Source organism: Cyclopterus lumpus, chromosome 2 (assembly GCF_009769545.1).
Source record: "Cyclopterus lumpus isolate fCycLum1 chromosome 2, fCycLum1.pri, whole genome shotgun sequence".
NCBI lineage: Eukaryota > Metazoa > Chordata > Actinopteri > Perciformes > Cyclopteridae > Cyclopterus > Cyclopterus lumpus.
This window is the reverse complement of record NC_046967.1, coordinates 11,896,554-11,915,942: the sequence shown is the minus strand read 5'-3', so window position 1 is coordinate 11,915,942 and position 19,389 is coordinate 11,896,554. Positions and strand designations below refer to the sequence as shown.

The following is a 19,389-nucleotide window of genomic DNA, read 5'->3' as shown; positions in this document are numbered from 1 at the left end:
TGTACGTATGAAATGTTTTCATAAGCGCAGCTGGGACCAGGACTCAGAGGACGATGTTACATTTTAATATCAAAGTGCCTTTTAGCACTGGAGGGTAAAACAAACACAGTTTAGCATTTTAAGCTTTTTAAACAATTTACGACGAGGAAAATCGTTAAAAAAAGTTGCATATTGACGTTGTTATTGTTATTATTATTATTAAAAAGTGGATCTATCAGCCAACATGAGTGTAAATGTTCATTTAGCTTATAAAGACGATAACACTGCTGTAATTCATCAAATAACTACTTTTTCACACTTCCTATCTTTAATAATGAAGTAGTGAGGACTCGGTACGGGAGTGTATTGAAGCACGTGACCCCGCCCACAAAGGAGCTGATTGGCCAGGAGGTAGTCAGTCTCGCTCCGTCCTGGCCACGTACCGGAGGCCGTGAGCGCCGTGCGCGTCGTAGCTCTCGTAGCAGGTCAGCGAGGGCCAGTCGGGCCGGTACGTCGTCGTGCTGTACAGGAATGCCTCGGTGGCGCCCGGCGCCGGCCTCGCCTCCCCAGCCGCCTGCCCCGCCCACTCCTTGACCTCCAGCGTGACCCGAGTCCGCTGGTAGAGGTCGGGGACTTGTTCAAAGTCGTCCAGGAATCGGAGCATCTTGTCGTCCACCTCGTAGATCTCTCCGTGGACTCGGTGGCCCTGGCCGGGGAGGTTGAGGAGGAAGGGGATGTTGTGCTCGCCGGCGATCACCAGCGGGTATCGCTGGGCGGTGCGGGCCGAGGCGAGGAACGCCGCCTTCCCGTTGGCGCCCTCGAACATGCGGTGGTAGTTGGGCTGCCCCTTCTTCAGGGTGCCGTAGACGAAGACGCGAGCCATGAGGATGCAGGAGGGCCGGCACCTGGAAGACACAGGAAGGGCATCAATCACACCTGAATGCAACAATTACACCTGCACAAGCAAATAAATAAAAACAATTAAATGGTACGAACATGGAGCTCTGGGCCTTCTCATGAGGATTTTATGATTTCCTTTGTCATTCGTGACAGTAAAGTAAGTAATATGTCGTAAACAACCTGACACATCAAGAATTGCAGTAGGAAATAAAGACTAAATACACGTTTTGTCTGAGTGGAGACATGAAGCGTAAACACCTGTAAAAATGTCCCACTTCATAATACATCATTTGATCATAATTATTTATGCTATTATGCGTAATTATCACTTAATTGCTGCAGCTAGAAAAGATCGAGAGCTACTTCCGGGTTGCTTAAATGTAACAATTGCTTAACCTTTTATTAATGATACGTCATAATTAATTTGTAATATGAATATGCAAAGTAACAACAGCTGTCAAATAAATGTAGTAGAGTAAAAAAAATAAAATAAAGTAGAATGAAATAGAAATGCAATAACTTTACACGTTGTAGCCTGTACAATAGTTCATTGTGACGTCAGACGTCCATCAAAAGCCCGTTTAACTGCACGTCAGCTGTTATACAGCATTATATATTATATATATTTATATATATATATGCTACACTAAAGGAGGCTCACCAGAACGTGATGAAGACGAGAAGACTAGAGCAGCAACTCAGCGGCCATTCAGGAGCGAGTGGACAGCGCATGCGCGGTACAAACTCGGATGAGCTTGTGGAAAACAGCAGGTGGCGCTAGAATGACTGAAAAATAGATTGTGAATGAAACATTTTTATAGTGTTTTTTTAAAATGATGATGCTAAAAGTGGTGGTTGTGATAATTGTTGTAGCTGTACTATTCTCCTTGTTATTATAGGGTATTTTTATAACTGTTAACTATGTACTCTTTTGTCCTCTTTTTATAGACAATAGATGTGTCATTTTATCTGCTGAGGACTACATCAATGCAACTTGTACTTTTACTAGTGCTTGTAAGGTGTACTTGATGGTTTGATCCAGTTCTTTTTTGTTTGTATGTTGGTGAAGCTAAAAAGAGATATTTATTAAATATGTATTAAATATGCATTATTAAGGGATGCTTATTAAATATGTGTTTAACTGGCTGATGATAATTAAAAAAGATACATCATGGCCCTTGACGTTGGAAACAACAGACGGATACATAATGTACATTTAACAAACTGCAGGTTCAGTAAACGTCCACAGGAGGCGCTGTCGCGGCTTCCGTCCACGCCGATTTGTCGATCACGTGAGGTGACGTCATCACGTCCGCAGCCTAGCAGCGGAACAATACGACGTAAACAAAGCGGACGGGCTCCGCTAACGGTGACTCCGCTCGTGCTTCGTGGGTAAAACACGGCTCGCAGCTGCTTTCCGGTTGTCAAGGAAACGAATGATCACGTGTATCGATCACAAGTCCGGGGATCGGTCAGCGTCGGGGGCGCCGGTAACGCGGCTGTTCGTCATGAGCTTAGCTCGCCGTGTAGCCGAGTCCGGTTCCTAATCGATCAGCGAGAGAGAGAGATGCCCACCTGATCACCTGGACCTGGACCCCTGATCACCTGGACCCCTGATCACCTGGACCCCTGATCACCTGGACCCCTGATCACCTGGAACCCTGATCACCTGGACCCCTGATCACCTGGACCTGGACCCCTGATCACCTGGACCTGGACCCCTGATCACCTGGACCCCTGATCACCTGGACCCCTGATCACCTGGACCTGGACCCCTGATCACCTGGACCTGGACCCCTGATCACCTGGACCCCTGATCACCTGGACCTGGACCCCTGATCACCTGGACCCCTGATCACCTGGACCTGGACCCCTGATCACCTGGACCCCTGATCACCTGGACCCCTGATCACCTGGAACCCTGATCACCTGGACCCCTGATCACCTGGACCTGGACCCCTGATCACCTGGACCTGGACCCCTGATCACCTGGACCCCTGATCACCTGGACCCCTGATCACCTGGACCCCTGATCACCTGGACCCCCCCGGACTGAGATGTTCAGCCTGATGGCGAACTGCTGCAACTGGCTGAAGCGCTGGCGCGAGCCCGCGAGGTGAGTTGGGTTTGTTCTGTGACGTCGATGTTCTAATGTACAGTGTATATAAAAACACTGATCTGAGATCTGTTCTAATGTACAGTGTATATAAAAACACTGATCTCAGATCTGTTCTAATGTACAGTGTATATAAAAACACTGATCTCAGATCTGTTCTAATGTACAGTGTATATAAAAACACTGATCTGAGATCTGTTCTAATGTACAGTGTATATAAAACACTGATCTCAGATCTGTTCTAATGTACAGTGTATATAAAAACACTGATCTGAGATCTGTTCTAATGTACAGTGTATATAAAAACACTGATCTCAGATCTGTTCTAATGTACAGTGTATATAAAAACACTGATCTCAGATCTGTTCTAATGTACAGTGTATATAAAAACACTGATCTCAGATCTGTTCTAATGTACAGTGTATATAAAAACACTGATCTGAGATCTGTTCTAATGTACAGTGTATATAAAAACACTGATCTCAGATCTGTTCTAATGTACAGTGTATATAAAAACACTGATCTCAGATCTGTTCTAATGTACAGTGTATATAAAAACACTGATCTCAGATCTGTTCTAATGTACAGTGTATATAAAAACACTGATCTCAGATCTGTTCTAATGTACAGTGTATATAAAAACACTGATCTCAGATCTGTTGTAATGTACAGTGTATATAAAAACACTGATCTGAGATCTGTTGTAATGTACAGTGTATATAAAAACACTGATCTCAGATCTGTTGTAATGTAGTGTGTCCATTACTTCAGGGGACGGGATGATGCTCCTTTTATATTACTTGTAATCTGTCTTGTGCCTTCACAGACAAACTGCTTTATGGATAATTATGAACTTCCTTATCATGAACACTTGTCATTCTATTAATCTATTGATCAACTCATATCACTACTTTATGTCAACCGTCAGCATCTTTTGATTTGGAGTGACACCTGTCGCTGCTCTCTGAGGAGCTGCACACTTCACGCTCAGAATTGTTGTTGTTGTTGTTGTTGTTGTTGTGCTGAATGCAAAGCATGGAAAAAAAACAATCTTGACAAGCTGTGAAAAGTAATTGCGAGTGCTTAACCCACGTGGTGCGTGTGGGGCACCTGATCCTCTGGACTTAGTCCGAAATCCTCCCCTAATCCTGCAGCCGGGTCTGTTCAGTGGGTCCTGTAGCTGGAGGGTTATAAGAGGCCCGGTGGACTCAGGAGAGGGAGGCCGGGTCTCACCTTTCTGGGGGGGTGGACTCCAGAGGACGGTCCGATGGATCGGGAGGATGATGTCTTTAAAGGTCAAAGTTAAGTGTTTGAGCTCCGGTCGCGTAGCAGCTTCAGGCTCCTCCTCCAGCTTCAGGCTCCTCCCCCAGCGTGTTGACAGACGGCATGAAATATGTGCCGTGAAACTTATTCAGCTGAACGGACGATTCCTCCAAATATTATTAGGACGCCCGTCGGTGGTAACAACGCTGCTCAGTTTCTCTGCCTCGCTTTCCTTGTGTTGGCGTGGCGGCTGCTGACTCTGATCGCCTTTATCAATCGTGACCTGATGTAGCTTCAGATGCAGGACCCCTTGAACCTGGATGTGACTGAGGGGGTGTGTGTGTTCATGGTCATTCATTCCCCCCCAACAGGAAAGTGACTCTGGTGATGGTCGGACTGGATAATGCAGGGAAGACGGCCACGGTTCGAGGAATCCAAGGAGGTCAGAGCTGTGTGTTATGAATGTATATTTAGTGTTTTGATAATAATCTCCATGTTCCCCGTCTTGTTTAATATTCATCATAACGTGGATGCTGTTGGTTTGTCTCTGCAGAGAACCCCCAGGACGTGGCTCCCACTGTGGGCTTCTCCAAAGTGGACCTGAAGCAGGGCAGGTTCGAGGTGACCATCTTCGACCTGGGCGGGGGGAAGAGGATCCGGGGCATCTGGAAGAACTACTACTCGGAGTCCCACGGCGTGGTGTTCGTGGTGGACTCCAGCGACGTCCAGAGGATCCAGGAGACGCGGGAGACCATGGCCGAGGTCCTCCAGCACCCGCGCATCGCGGGGAAACCTGTGCTAGTGTGAGCGCTGTTATCCAGAGAAAGTTTACGTGACAAAAGATTATAACAAAAAGAAAGGTTTTGTGTTCAAAATGTTGGTAAAAGTGGTAACGGAGCTTCATCCCTTCATCAGTAACGGGACACAAAGCTCAGGCTCAAGGGTTCCTCCAGGTCATATTCATAAGGATGCAACAATGCAGAGTTTAAAACTCTCTCCTACAGTTGGGTGTTCAGGAAGCCGGTCTGGTGGGGTCACAGGGTGCACGTATCTAACATCTCTTTGTCTCTCTCTCTCTTTCAGGCTGGCCAACAAGCAAGACCAAGAGGGAGCGCTGGCTGAAGCCGACATCATCGAGAACCTGTCGTTGGAGAAGCTCGTCAACGAGAACAAGTGCCTCTGTCAGATCGTAAGTGTGTGCACCTGTTGGGGAACGGCAGTGGGATGACATTAAGGGCGTTTAGATGACATTAAGGGTGTTTAGATGACATTAAGGGCGTTTAGATGAGACTTTAAGGGTGTTTAGATGACTTTAAGGGCATTGGGCTTTACGCGGTTTCTCCCATATATGGGCGAAGAGCACAGTTGATTCTTCTGTACTGAATGACAGCTCTACTCTCTTTCTATGTCTCAATATGTGCCCCTCCCCCTCCCCCCTCCCAGGAGCCATGCTCTGCCGTTCTAGGCTACGGCAAAAAGGTGGACAAGTCCATCAAGAAGGGCCTGAAGTGGCTGCTCAACAACATCGCCAAAGACTACGAGGCCATCACTGAGCGCGTGCAGAAGGACACCGCCGAGCAGCGCGCCCAGGAGGACCAGGACAAGAAGGAGAGGGTGGCGAGAGTGCGGCAGATACGAGAGGAGAGGTGTGGCCTGAGATGAAGTTTAAACGGGAGAGTGTTTGGAGCGGCCGTCCCAATAGACAATATGTACCTGTCATCACACCTGGGGTCAGATCACAGCATCATCCTTATGCTGAAAAAGGGAACTTCCTGTTGTGTCCACAGAGAACGGCAGGAGCAGGAAGAGGCGGAGCGAGAGGGCCGGCCGATCCAGGAGGAGGAGCTCGACGATGACAACATGCCCAGCCCCTTCCAACCAATCAGCAACGTGATCTCTGAGGTGTGTGTGTGTGTGTGTGTGTGTGTGTGTGTGTGGAGACGTAGTTGTAGTTGAATTCCAAAGAGCGGAGGAAAGATCGCCTTTTCTTCTTCTCCGTGTTCCTTTTTCCAGAAGGACGATCGAGAGAAGGACCGGAGGAGGCAAAGAGATCCGCAGGAGGCCAGGACCGACGGCCCGAAGACGGACGCCGATCGGGAGGAAGAGGAGGAGGAGGAGGAGGAGGAGGAGGAGGAGGAGGAGGAGGAGCCAGGCGACCCGAGACAAACGCCGGAAAATGCCGGTTCAGGTGAGCGTGGAAGCTAACGGATGCAAGTCAAACGGTTCCACAAGCGAAGAGATGTCCAGAATGTCTGATGGATAAACATCTTTACACGTTAATGAGACGAGAACACGAAGAACTAGAGCGGCTGAACATTTGGGTTCTCCGTGTACTTTCAGCCAAAACGGGCGAGCAGGACAAGAAGAAGACGAGGAAGCTGCACCTGAAGAGGAAGCACCGGGTGGACCCGCTGAGGACGGAGGCCGAGAGCCCCGCCCCTCCACCTCTTCCCGGTCAGTTGTAGCTTCTGAACCCGGTCTCGCTCCCGAATGGGCGCCGTCAGCGCTGCGTGTTGGTTGGATGCTCAGCTTTCTATCCAGGAAGTAGCCGGTGTCGGTTCTGAGGAAGCCGGCGCGTCACTCCTGGCTCTTTCGATTGTGTCCTCTCGGTCCTGATCACGCGTGTGTTGGTTCTGTTTCTCTTTCAGTGGGATGGGCCACACCCAAAGTTTCTAGGCTGCCGAAACTAGAACCGCTCGGCGCCTCGAGACCTTCTGGTAAAGACGCCTGTGACGTCCCCGCCGCCGTTTAATTACTCGTTCCTTCCTGTCTGTCACTCTCTCACTAACCCGGCCTCTGTGTGGACGAACTCATCGACTCCCCGGCACTGAATCGGTGTTTCCTCTCCGCGGCCGGGCGCCACTTCCGGCTCAGGCGCAGTACGTACAGCTTCGTGGTTTGAACACAGCACATTAGTTCCTCTCGGGGCGCTGCAGAGGAAACACTGGGCTGTCCACCGGTGTCATGTGTGTGGACCCGTCATCTTCATCAACTCTTCTCTGTGCTCCTCATCCTCTGTGTTTCTGTTCCAGGACTCGGTGGATGGCGTTTACTAACGGAGCCAAACCCTCTTTTCTTTTTTTTTTTTTCGTCCCCTCCACAGAACTTTTCAAGCCTCTCCCGCCTCTCGCCAACCGGCCGCAGCCCAACGGCGACGCCCACGACGTCGTTTTGTAACCTCCAATCACGGCGCTCCTCTCTTTGCTTTCTGTCTCCACACACACACACACACACACACACACACACACACACACACACGGACGCCGCGTGACCCGGCGATCGCCTGAAGTGTGACAGGCAGACAGGAAAGACAAGGTGCACCATGGGAAATGAAGTCCAGCCTCACGACTTCGACGGGAGACTTTTTCATTTTAAATATCAGTGTTAGACGTTTTTATTTTTTTGTCCGACTGAAATGCTTTTAATTGACAGAATGTGCACATGTCCGCTCCAACCTTATATCGTCTGTTACTGAACGATGGATTTGTATACACGCCGCCATTAAACACGACCGTATCTTATTTGTGTGTTTTTGTAGTGTAAACAAAAGGTACTTTTCTCTGAGCTCTTTTCATAGCCGAGTGCTTTAACGTGAACACTGAGACGTTGTTGTTGTTGTTGTTGTTGTTGTTGTTTTCTGGTCATTTCTTTAGCAATGAAGGCCTCGACATTTCACTGAAGCGCCGTCCGCGAGAGGATTTGTGAAACATCTTCCGTCTTCAGCCATAAAGGAGCTCGTCCTTTTAAAAAAATGTATTGTAAAAAAACAAAAGTGTGAAAGTATATTTGTCTACAGGGCTACAGATTTGTTATTGTTTACGCCGTGTGTGGTTTTTGATATTCCTCTGGAGGCATCGAGATGTGAGCTCTTCTCACGATGTCTCCGGCACACACTTCTTAAGATGGCTAACGTTACATATACATAAAGACAAGAACACAGCATTGCCCCAGTTAGTTGTGGGAGGAGGAACAGCTGATTATTGGGCCAGGACACACAGTTTGTGTCATCTTGAAATATCACTTTTATAAACTCCCAATATTGTTTTTCCAAACTAAAGCGCAGCACTCACTTTCTTGTTAATGCGCTAAATGTTTGAAAAACAACTTTTTTCTACCCAGTTTGACTTTTATAACCGCACAATTAAAGATGTTTTAAATATAACTCGACTGCTGAGTGTTCATGTGTGTGTTCTGTAAATGGGAGTGTGAGACATGAACATCACTCGGTTCATCACCTGCACCTGCTCAGCACACACACACACACACACACACACACACACACACCTGTGTCGGCGCTGCTTATGCTGATTAGCATGTCAGGAACTGAGGACTGAGATTATAGTTATTATGTCAATAACACTGATGAAAAGCTGCTAGGGTGAGAAGAAGAGATATTTAGGGGTGTTTAGCGTCAGCGGGTCCATTAAAAAAAGACATTACGATATTCTGTGTTTGCTGTGCGTTTTGTCACTTTTCTTTGGTAAATTAGGATCCTGTAAGTCCTAATTATGAGATGCTATGTCTAATATTCTATTCTTGAATATCACGGTTATCGTCAATACCTATATATATATATATATATATTAATATATATAAATATAAATATATTAATATCATTATATATATTAATATTAATAATGATATATATATATATATATATATATATATATATATATTGTGACACCCCTCTGTCCAACTTGTGTGTTTGACAAATCAGATCTGGGGCCAGTGGTCATGCATTCTAATATTATTATTAATAATAATAAGAGTATCTGGAGTGATGGTTTGTGAGCACAAGGAACTGAATGAGCTCATTACGGTAATGAAACACATCACGCGGCGCGTTGCTGATTTGTCACCGACACAAATGAAACGTCCCTCGGGCAAAACATTCATCACGGCGGATCGTTCTGAACAATGAAACGAGCGAAACGAGCCGCGAGAAGACGGGAAAGAACAGGTGACACCTGGTCCCCCGTGATGCAAAGGTACCACCCGCTGCACCGATGCCGAGTCCTGCAGGACGGGCAGCGGCGGGTGCGGTGCCCTGGAGCAGAGGCTTTCAGACCCCCCCCCGACCCCCTCCTCCAGATCCATCTGTTACGTCCGGTCCAGCAGCGACTCTGTGATGAAGGGTTGTAATTTGCTTGCCCACCCGCCCCATCTCCCCAAACCCTGCTTGTCTGCATCTGTTTGAGTTACTACCCAGAATGCCTTTCGGCAAACACCCTTAAAGTTTGCGGAGAGAGAGAAAATTTCTTTGTCAAGGAAAAGTGAGCGTCTATGTTAGCGCCTATGTGAGCGCCCATGTTAGCGCCTATGTGAGCGTCTATGTTAGCGCCTATGTGAGCGCCTATGTGAGCGCCTATGTGAGCGCCTATGTTAACGCCTATGTGAGCGCCCATGTTAGCGCCTATGTGAGCGTCTATGTTAGCGCCTATGTGAGCGCCTATGTGAGCGCCTATGTGAGCGCCTATGTGAGCGTCTATGTTAGCGCCTATGTGAGCGTCTATGTTAGCGCCTATGTGAGCGCCCATGTTAGCGCCTATGTGAGCGTCTATGTTAGCGCCCATGTTAGCGCCTATGTGAGCGTCTATGTTAGCGCCTATGTTAGCGCCTATGTGAGCGCCCATGTTAGCGCCTATGTGAGCGTCTATGTTAGCGCCTATGTGAGCGTCTATGTTAGCGCCTATGTGAGCGCCCATGTTAGCGCCTATGTGAGCGTCTATGTTAGCGCCTATGTTAGCGCCTATGTGAGCGCCCATGTTAGCGCCTATGTGAGCGTCTATGTTAGCGCCCATGTTAGCGCCTATGTGAGCGTCTATGTTAGCGCCTATGTTAGCGCCTATGTGAGCGCCCATGTTAGCGCCTATGTGAGCGCCTATGTTAGCGCCTATGTGAGCGCCTATGTGAGCACCTATGTTAGCGCCTTTGTGAGCGCCTATGTTAGCGCCTATGTTAGCCCCTATGTGAGCGCCTATAAAGATGTTAAAACGCCTCAAGCAACCAAAGCCGGAGGATTCTAAAAGGAGGCTGCGTTGTCGGTGGTGAACTTGGTATCTCTTCTCTGTATTGTTGGTTTGACGGTATAAATCATGCAACTGATGCTCCATGACTAATCGATAATAATAATATAATATAATAATAATGATAATAATCAGATGCTCCCTGACATCGGGCCTCACCTGGTAAACACGGTGCCAGGAGAGTCTAAATGAAGTCGTGCGGGTGAATTAATCAAATATACTCGGATTATGTGTAATTACTTCAGGAAGCAGGGAAGATCATACGATGTGAACTTAATACTTCTCACATGTGATATCATGTTCTTAACTGTGTAGGTGTATTTATTCAGTGATTTCCATCTGAGACTAAAGAGTGAAAAACAAATCCCACGACGAGAGTAAAACCAACAATAACTTAATCCCATACTATTAATTACTGAGTGAACACAAACCACTATTCTCACAGTCCTGTAGCTGGAAATACTCACTGTGTTGCTTTACTGGTAATATGCACTTTTACTGGAAGGAAGTACTGTTTTGGAATTCCAGGATGGGAGTGAACACATCAGCCTCCCCCGAAGCGGCCGTGAAGCTGGTGCCTCGAATGAGGAGAAGCAAAGCTGCTCTATATGAAGCGGCTTATAATAGATATAGAATAGGCATTCAGCGCCTCCCTCAAGGACACGCGTGGGCTGAGGCACTCTGACTGCATGCAGAGCTCCAATCTGTGGCCACTGCATCCACTGTGTGGATATTCCTTTCAATAATGCTTCAAATGCATCGTACTCTGCGCACGCAGCTCGATCGTGTCCATATTGACGAGGCTTCAGAATTAAACCCACGTGGGCTTCAGCGACGCCTACGAGCGTCCACGGGGGACATTTGGACATTTGGAGCGAATCCTCCCTCCAAAACGTCCCCAAAGCGTTCACGTGGCCTCGTCTTTAAACGCAGCAGCGCTGCTCACTGCAGGTGTGAAAAATACAAATAATCCATATGTGAAGGAGAGAGTGGCGTTAGGCCTCATCACGGTGATAAGCCGTCGCTACACAGCGCATGGGCCTTTCATCAGAGTGTAAGCATAGTGTGTGTGTGTGTGTGAGAGTTATCTAGAACATCACACTGAGCTGCGTGTCAACAGAACCCCGGAGCCGCTGACGAATGAATGAAGTCGTGTTCTGGCTCGCGGCGTATGCATCTGTCTTTTAAAATGAGATATTAAAAAAGGTAATTGGGTGTGCTGGTGTGCTGGAGGGGGTCACGCGGCAGTGGGTCGAGCCCACAGGGGGGAGCGTGCAGGGAGGCCCTCCGGCCTGCAGAGGGCGATGCAGCTCCAGTAATCGGCTCTAGTGTTGGGGTATTGTGTGCTGCTGGTCTGAGAGGCCTCCATTCATCTGGAGGTGTCCAGTGTCTGACCTGAGCCTGGTTGGTGAGTACACAAAGGAACAACTCTACATCTACTTTAACTAAAGCACCCACAGCCTCGTGTAACTGAGCACATCTCGTCTGCAGAGCAGCAGCTGAATGCTCACCAACGCTGGTTAAACGCTGGTTTAACGCGGTATAGTCCCAGAGCCCGATGTGGTGTCTTGACATTGCTCAAAGGTATAATGGAAACGTGAAAAATAAAGGTCAAAACAATTATTTTTGACAAAATAAAACAAAGAAATCGTTGGTTTTCTGCAGCTTTCAGCCACGTCTCGTCGCCTTCAGCTCCTCAGAATGTGCTTTATTTGTTATCAGCTGACCAGAGAACAGTTGTCGGTACAACCTCCCTCAGGCTGAAAGCCTCTCACATGGTGGATGTGCAGTTTGGGCTCTGATCTACTCCAGCTGCAGCTTCTCTCATCGTCGACCCCAATGCGACTCACCTTTTATGGCCTGCTGCATGCAGAGTGAGAGACTCGAAAGTCCTTTTTTAAGTGGCGCGCCCCCCGTAGAGACTCTGTTCCATTGCGTGTCTGTAAAGAGTTCCCACTGACAAGAATAAGCACTTTGAAGACCACATATTGGGCTCTTTATTCACCGGGAAAAATTAATTCCTAATCACGATAATCGTTAGTTGCAGCCCTGAGGCGCAGAATCCCAGTTAAAGTCACATAGCACAATATTGTTGTGGAGCTGCAGTGCGCACTATTGTATCCACTAAAAAGGTTTTAAGTGCTGGCTCATGAGATTCAGAAAGCAATTTGCACCTATTGGTGAAGATGAATGCAGTTAATGTAGATGAGGAACCCGCCCGCGGAGGAGCACTTGAGCCAAAGCCCTCGCTACCTAGTGCCCTCGTCTCTGAATGCACTCTGCTGTGTGAATGTGGGCGCCTCTCTGGTCCGAGTGTGAGTCCAAACACAACAGGGCTGAATGGGCCACGTGCACATCAGCATCTGGGTACCACGACACCGTGACGGCTGATTAAGGTCGGTGGAGGTGAGCGCCCGGCAGAGGGAGATGCAGGGAGGAGGTAGAAAGAGGGAGATAGGAGGGGGGGAGGGGGGGAGAGAGAATACGAAGAGCAGATAAGGGATAATGAGGTGTGCAGGAAGATTGAGAGGAGAGAAAAGGAAAAGGAGCAAATAACGGACGAGTGGAATTTGGGGAGGAGACAGGAGACGGAGGTGAAGAAGGGAGCAGAGGAAGGTTGAGTTATATATCCGGGGCTGAGAGTGTGAGGGAGCACTTTGAGTGACAGGGCGGTGTGAGGGGGCGGGGGCACCGGGGCCATGAGGCAACATGGGCACAAGGAGACGGAGAACAGGTGCGTTTGTTTTGAGCAGGCGAAGAAGGCCGAATGTGTTCCTGAGGTCGGGTCAAAGAGTGACGAGTGACATCGAGATCAATCTGACGGGTGATTGATTGACAAGTGCTCTCCTGAGCCCCGATTTATCAAACTGCTGCAAGTGAAAACTTTAAATTTAAAGTACAAATCCTTTACTTTTATTCCTCCTCGCAGAATTAATTCAGCCTATTTAGCATATTCCTTTTGACTTGAGAGCAGATGTAATAAAAAGCCTTTGTCTTTTTCTCTTCCTGAGTAAACACAATTAATTATCATAGGAGAGCTGCTCTTAAAGGTTGCTCCGAAGCGTCTGCCACTGAGCTTAAGTCGCTTGATAAATGTGTCTTGTTCTTTACTTTTTAAGCAGACTATCCACTGGAAACAATGTCAGACAACACTTGAGGTCAGAAATATGCTTTATTTAGACCAGCTTTCTTTAATATATATACTTAAGAGGCCGGCGACCAATGAGAAAGCTGAATGCTGAGGGCTTCAGGGAAGCTTCTAGAGCTGCATGCATTTGACCCCTTTGCCTTCTCTTGATGGCCTCGTGCAACATGCAGAGAACCCCGTGGGTTGAGTGGAAGACAAATGACGTCTGGAAGCGTTTCATATGGTTCACGAGTGGCACCGTCGGCCATCGACCCCCCCCGGGCCACCATCTTTATACATAGACTACATAGAATGATCCCAATGGTTATGAAACGGAGAGTGCACAATGGAAAAGGGGGTTTGTGCAGCTTTACCCTGCATTCAATATCCAGACTCAGGTCATCGGTGGCATCGATCACTATGAACGTGACTCATCGGGTCACATGTCACATGGCGTGTTTGACCATCGCGCAGCAGCTTCTGAGGATGAGGAAACGGAGCTTCTCGAGGCTGTGTTTTGGTATTCTTCTGTTTTGAGTGTCACAAACGTGGATCTTTAGCCAACATCCAAACAACAACAGTGTTATCCTCGTTTGGCTCCTCACGCAGTGTGATTGTGACACACACACCTACACACACATAAACATACGGTTCTGCTGGGCCAAACCGGGCCGAGCCGAGCCGGTCCTTTTACACCTTTATTATTCCTTCTCCGTTACATTAGTTGTGTCTTTTGATAACTCTTAAAACCCCCTCAGATATATATGTATTTCTGATCTCTGGGCTCTTCAGATCTGGCAACCGAGTGCTGTTAAATGTTCCACGCGTCACGCGTTTACTATCTTTGCTCCAACACTGTCAAATAAACTACCCCTAAGTAACCGTATGGTTAAGGTAGTAACACGGTCGTATATAGATATAGATATATAGACAGAAATATATAAAACAGTCTAATTGAAAAACCATAAAAGCCTCTCCAGAGCTGCAGAGATGGGTTACTTTGCCAAAAGTCAATACATTAATATTGAGTATTGAAATGACACTTAACTACCCACAGAGAGAACTAAACATATTTATATATATATTTATATATATATGTGTTCAGCTGGGCCAGATACTCGAGCTGGAAAAGGAAACGAGGTTTGATGTCGGATCAAAAGCAACGGACCAATCAAATGAAGGGAAATCACGAGGAGGCGACGCGTCCAGAAAGGTGTCGAAGGAGAGCGGCCACGAGAGGAAGCACAGCAGGTCGGTTGTTGTTGTTGTTGTTGTTGTTGTTGTTGACCCCAGGATGTGTAGGAACCTGCAGCTGCGTGGGAAGAGAGCTCGACCCTCTGAACACCCTGCAGATCCAGGTGCTCCATTGTGGATCTCGTTAGTCCCGGTGTATGTTTAGCTCGTTGCTAACGCGAGGACCAGCTGCTGTGTGATCCCCCGTAGGATCATGGAAGGCCCCCGGCCTCATGAGGACCCCTTACGTGGGCAGCTAGACCCTCAGTTCAGTCTGTCAGGATGACGCTCTCAGCAGCATCCACACTGCTTCACCAGCTTTACTATAACCGGACTGCCACTGGTCGGGGTCGGGGTTCAGGGGTTTAGGGGTTTAGGGGTTTAGGGGTTTAGGGGTACCGGACTGCCACTGGTCGGGATCGGGGTTTAGGGGTTTAGGGGTTTAGTGGTTTAGTGGTTTAGGGGTACCGGACTGCCACTGGTCGGGTCGGGGTTTAGGGGTTTAGTGGTTTAGTGGTTTAGTGGTTTAGGGGTACCGGACTGCCACTGGTCGGGGTCGGGGTTTAGGGGTTTAGGGGTTTAGTGGTTTAGTGGTTTAGGGGTACCGGACTGCCACTGGTCGGGGTCGGGGTTCAGGGTTTTAGGGGTTTAGGGGTACCGGACTGCCACTGGTCGGGATCGGGGTTTAGGGGTTTAGGGGTTTAGGGGTTTAGGGGTACCGGACTGCCACTGGTCGGGGTCGGGGTTTAGGGGTTTAGTGGTTTAGTGGTTTAGGGGTACCGGACTGCCACTGGTCGGGATCGGGGTTTAGGGGTTTAGGGGTTTAGTGGTTTAGTGGTTTAGTGGTTTAGGGGTACCGGACTGCCACTGGTCGGGATCGGGGTTTAGGGGTTTAGGGGTTTAGGGGTTTAGAGGTTTTAATGACTGAAGGTCAGACCTGGTCTTGTTTCTGGTGGTTTAGGGGGTTTTAATGACTGAAGGTCAGACCTGGTCTTGTTTCTGGTGGTTTAGGGGGTTTCATGACTGAAGGCCAGACCTGGTCTTGTTTCTGGTGGTTTAGGGGGTTTAATGACTGAAGGCCAGACCTGGTCTTGTTTCTGGTGGTTTAGGGGGTTTAATGACTGAAGGCCAGACCTGGTCTTGTTTCTGGTGGTTTAGGGGGTTTAATGACTGAAGGCCAGACCTGGTCTTGTTTCTGGTGGTTTAGGGGGTTTAATGACTGAAGGTCAGACCTGGTCTTGTTTCTGGTGGTTTAGGGGGTTTAATGACTGAAGGTCAGACCTGGTCTTGTTTCTGGTGGTTTAGGGGGTTTAATGACTGAAGGTCAGACCTGGTCTTGTTTCTGGTGGTTTAGGGGGTTTAATGACTGAAGGTCAGACCTGGTCTTGTTTCTCAGTAAACACAACGTCACATTCGGCCGACGTATCGAAGCGATTCGGCTCGTATGCAGATCAGACCGACCCGCGTTGGGAAGTGGACTACGAGAGGACCGAGGTCATCTTTCTCCTCACAGACTGAGCTTATTAAATTCATCACGCAGACTCAACAGGCTCCACATTCAATTGTGTGATTGGCAATCAAGATCTTAAGACGACATAAATGTATCCAGATAAAACAAGTGTGTGTTAGTTATGTTCATAAACCCCTTCTCCAGTCTGTGCCTGGAGTTGTTTTATTATGAAGACGTCTGCAGGATCCATCATGTGTCATGTTTCTATGAAAGCACTTTCCTCTAATTAATTGGACGGCTTGGAAAGTTGTTGCTTTTTGTTGCCGCTCGAACACAAACATAGAATTTCATCTTAGTAATATCTTTAGACGTGAACTAGTGGAAATGGCTCCTGCAGCAAACAGCCGTTGTACTGCACGCCGCCGCGCACGCCGCCGCGCACGCCGCCGCGCACGCCGCCGCGCACGCTAACAGGCACGTGGAAGGGAGGCTTTTATTTCATCAGCTGGCTTTTAAAAAGTCAAAGTCGTGGTTTGCAGAGAGAGATTAGAACCAACCGATGTTTAGGTAAATATGAAAGCTCAATAATAAACACACTGTATCGTGTTTGTGTATGTTTCCAGTTGTTATGCTAAGCTAACTGAGCTAAGCAGGACGCCTTGTCACCCCCCTCGCCGTGGCTCTGCCGCCGTCTCCCTTTCACGTCCCCAGCGGTCCATCATCTGTGAGCGGCTTGAAGTTCATAAACTGTGATGGTCATGGTAGTCAATAAAGGAGTGAGATGCCTGTACGTCACCGCCCAGCACCTCGTACCTCTGGCTCTGCTGCTGAGTGTGTTTGCTCTTCAAGGAGAGCACTTAAGGAAATAAGCTCACAGTTATCGGCTTTTTGATTTCTTTTCCAAAAGCTGTGAGATCGTTTTCCTCTGTGACTGATGAGCATTTTAAAACACGTTTGATTTTAATGTTCATCTCCTCTGTTTTATCACGGCGTGACGTCGCCCACGGCGACGGTCACATGTTGGTCAATTCAGCTCAAAATAATCTAATAACTACATAACTATTGCATGAAGGCAGGAAATCAGTATTCAGGCCTTTGCCACGAGGCCGCTCCGTAATGAACGTGTTCATGTAAAGAGAATGAAGTTCACTTGACCTCAATATCTTTGCTTTTGCTTTGGTCCTTCCACTTGATATCTTTTGGTATCGCACGGACCCACAATGCCCTCTGTTTCCGTGCGGCGCCGTCGAGCTTAAGAGCGCGACGCGCATGTGCCGAAAAGAGCGAGGAAAGAAATCTGCTCTCGCTCGACATTTCCAGAGCGGGCTCTGGGTTCTAAACCAAGAGTCTGCTGAAGTGTCCTTGAGCAAGACGCTGCAGACAGACTGCAGGCACACGCGGCTTAATGCTGACGACTGAGAAACTTATTCAAGTCGATTCATAAAAGTTATGTAGAAATGTTTTTCAGTACTGAAATGTGCTCAGAATTTAAATGCGTTATATTTTATTTCATTTCTATGGTTTTCGATAACTTGGACTGATTCTGTATTTAAGTCAGTGATTCTAATATGAGTTTCTCTTCAATCAGAGATGAATAAACCAGTGGATTGCATATTAATTGATCCTTTGATTCGGCCTCTCTCGTCCTCCATCTGGCTCCTGAACACCTTCTGTCCAGACTTCAGACAAAACCAGAGGAACTTTGTTGATTATGTTTTTCTTGTATTTTTTGTAACAAAACGTCAGCGCAGTGAGCAAATCAAAACGCTCGGTTTTGCCGTCAATCAAACATCCTTTATGGGAAACATCCGGCCCTCTTCTAACCAAAACAATGAGCTGAAAGACACTTAGAGAGTCGAGAGGCTCACTCCTCTCACATTATACACTCTGTTGTTAACAGAATATTGTTTATTGCAGCAGCTTTTCAGAGAAATCACAAATCCAGAAGGTGCTCCTGTGATTTAGATTCCATCGGCAGAAGAGTCCAAATATCCTTGAACACTGACTCAGAGAACAGCTGAATGCATTCCTCAAATATCAGCGAATAAGTATTCAGCTAAATCAGGCTTGTCATAACTGCATTTAAATACAAGGCCAGGGTATCGGGGACTTCTATTATTCAGCGGGCGCATTAAGAAATCCATCCTGCAACGAGTCAAAGCAGCAATAAAAAAGACGGCGTGCTGAATGGCTGCAAATGTCACTCACTTGATCCGCATAGCCGCGATATCTCTTTGTGATGCCCGGGCCCCGCCCCTCCGGTCACATTAATACAATAAGAGGGAGACCTTGAAATGTGAACATGCACTTTGACCACGAGGCGCCTGCTCGCGTCGCCTCCTCGCGTCGCCTCCTCGCGTCGCCTCCTCGCGTCGCCTGCTCGCGTCGCCTGCTCGCGTCGCCTGCTCGCGTCGCCTGCTCGCGTCGCCTCCTCGCGTCGCCTGCTCGCGTCGCCTGCTCGCGTCGCCTCCTCGCGTCGCCTCCTCGCGTCGCCTCCTCGCGTCGCCTGCTCGCGTCGCCTGCTCGCGTCGCCTGCTCGCGTCGCCTCCTCGCGTCGCCTCCTCGCGTCGCCTCCTCGCGTCGCCTGCCTCGCGTCGCCTGCTCGCGTCGCCTGCTCGCGTCGCCTGCTCGCGTCGCCTGCTCGCGTCGCCTCCTCGCGTCGCCTCCTCGCGTCGCCTGCTCGCGTCGCCTGCTCGCGTCGCCTGCTCGCGTCGCCTGCTCGCGTCGCCTCCTCGCGTCGCCTGCTCGCGTCGCCTGCTCGCGTCGCCTGCTCGCGTCGCCTGCTCGCGTCGCCTCCTCGCGTCGCCTCCTCGCGTCGCCTGCCTCGCGTCGCCTGCCTCGCGTCGCCTGCTCGCGTCGCCTGCTCGCGTCGCCTCCTCGCGTCGCCTCCTCGCGTCGCCTCCTCGCGTCGCCTCCTCGCGTCGCCTGCTCGCGTCGCCTCCTCGCGTCGCCTCCTCGCGTCGCCTCCTCGCGTCGCCTCCTCGCGTCGCCTGCTCGCGTCGCCTGCTCGCGTCGCCTCCTCGCGTCGCCTCCTCGCGTCGCCTCCTCGCGTCGCCTCCTCGCGTCGCCTCCTTGCGTCACATTGCATCACGCTCATAATCCTCTTCCCCCGATTTTAGCCATCAGAGGTCTGCAGAGGCGTGAACCTGAGCTACGGACCCGTTAGAATGTGGGAGGGGTTGAAGACATGTAGGAGGGGTTGAAGATATGTGGGAGGGGTTGAAGACATGTGGGAGGGGTTGAAGACATGTGGGAGGGGTTGAAGACATGTGGGAGGGGTTGAAGACATGTAGGA

At 48.9% G+C, this 19,389-nt stretch overlaps 2 protein-coding genes across 4 annotated transcripts; one reads left to right on the top strand and one right to left on the bottom strand.

The window, feature by feature from the left end:
* Positions 1 to 43: 43 nt before the first annotated feature.
* LOC117741365 (gamma-glutamylaminecyclotransferase-like) lies at positions 44 to 1,637 on the bottom strand. The gene is made up of 2 exons (XM_034548377.1): positions 1,541 to 1,637; positions 44 to 884 (listed from the first exon to the last, which is right to left on the bottom strand). The coding sequence occupies exons 1-2, from the start codon at positions 1,609 to 1,611 to the stop codon at positions 395 to 397; spliced, it is 561 nt and encodes a 186-aa protein (XP_034404268.1). The 5' UTR covers positions 1,612 to 1,637; the 3' UTR covers positions 44 to 394.
* Positions 1,638 to 2,165: 528 nt separating this feature from the next.
* Positions 2,166 to 8,420, top strand: arl13b (ADP-ribosylation factor-like 13b). Of its 3 annotated transcripts, none has more exons than XR_004611266.1 (10): positions 2,166 to 2,995; positions 4,630 to 4,700; positions 4,812 to 5,061; positions 5,342 to 5,447; positions 5,702 to 5,904; positions 6,046 to 6,160; positions 6,272 to 6,446; positions 6,599 to 6,712; positions 6,907 to 7,137; positions 7,362 to 8,420. XR_004611266.1 is itself a non-coding variant. In XM_034554229.1 (10 exons), the coding sequence occupies exons 1-10, from the start codon at positions 2,937 to 2,939 to the stop codon at positions 7,433 to 7,435; spliced, it is 1,236 nt and encodes a 411-aa protein (XP_034410120.1). In that variant the 5' UTR covers positions 2,166 to 2,936; the 3' UTR covers positions 7,436 to 8,420. The 3 variants fall into 3 exon arrangements, 1 of the variants encoding a protein (XP_034410120.1); XM_034554229.1 differs by having other exon boundaries at positions 6,907 to 6,975; XR_004611264.1 differs by having other exon boundaries at positions 2,672 to 2,995; positions 7,291 to 8,420.
* Positions 8,421 to 19,389: the final 10,969 nt, after the last annotated feature.

What these genes read in the sequence shown, in the direction of transcription:
- arl13b (XM_034554229.1), top strand. Translation starts at nt 2,937, where the DNA reads ATGTTCAGCCTGATGGCGAACTGCTGCAACTGGCTGAAGCGCTGGCGC. An exon ending in GCGGGGAAACCTGTGCTAGT is followed by an intron (nt 5,062 to 5,341) that starts GTGAGCGCTGTT and finishes TCTCTCTTTCAG; the next exon opens with GCTGGCCAACAAGCAAGACC. An exon ending in GCCGGAAAATGCCGGTTCAG is followed by an intron (nt 6,447 to 6,598) that starts GTGAGCGTGGAA and finishes GTGTACTTTCAG; the next exon opens with CCAAAACGGGCGAGCAGGAC.
- LOC117741365 (XM_034548377.1), bottom strand. Translation starts at nt 1,611, where the DNA reads ATGCGCTGTCCACTCGCTCCTGAATGGCCGCTGAGTTGCTGCTCTAGT. An exon ending in CTCGTCTTCATCACGTTCTG is followed by an intron (nt 885 to 1,540) that starts GTGAGCCTCCTT and finishes TGTGTCTTCCAG; the next exon opens with GTGCCGGCCCTCCTGCATCC.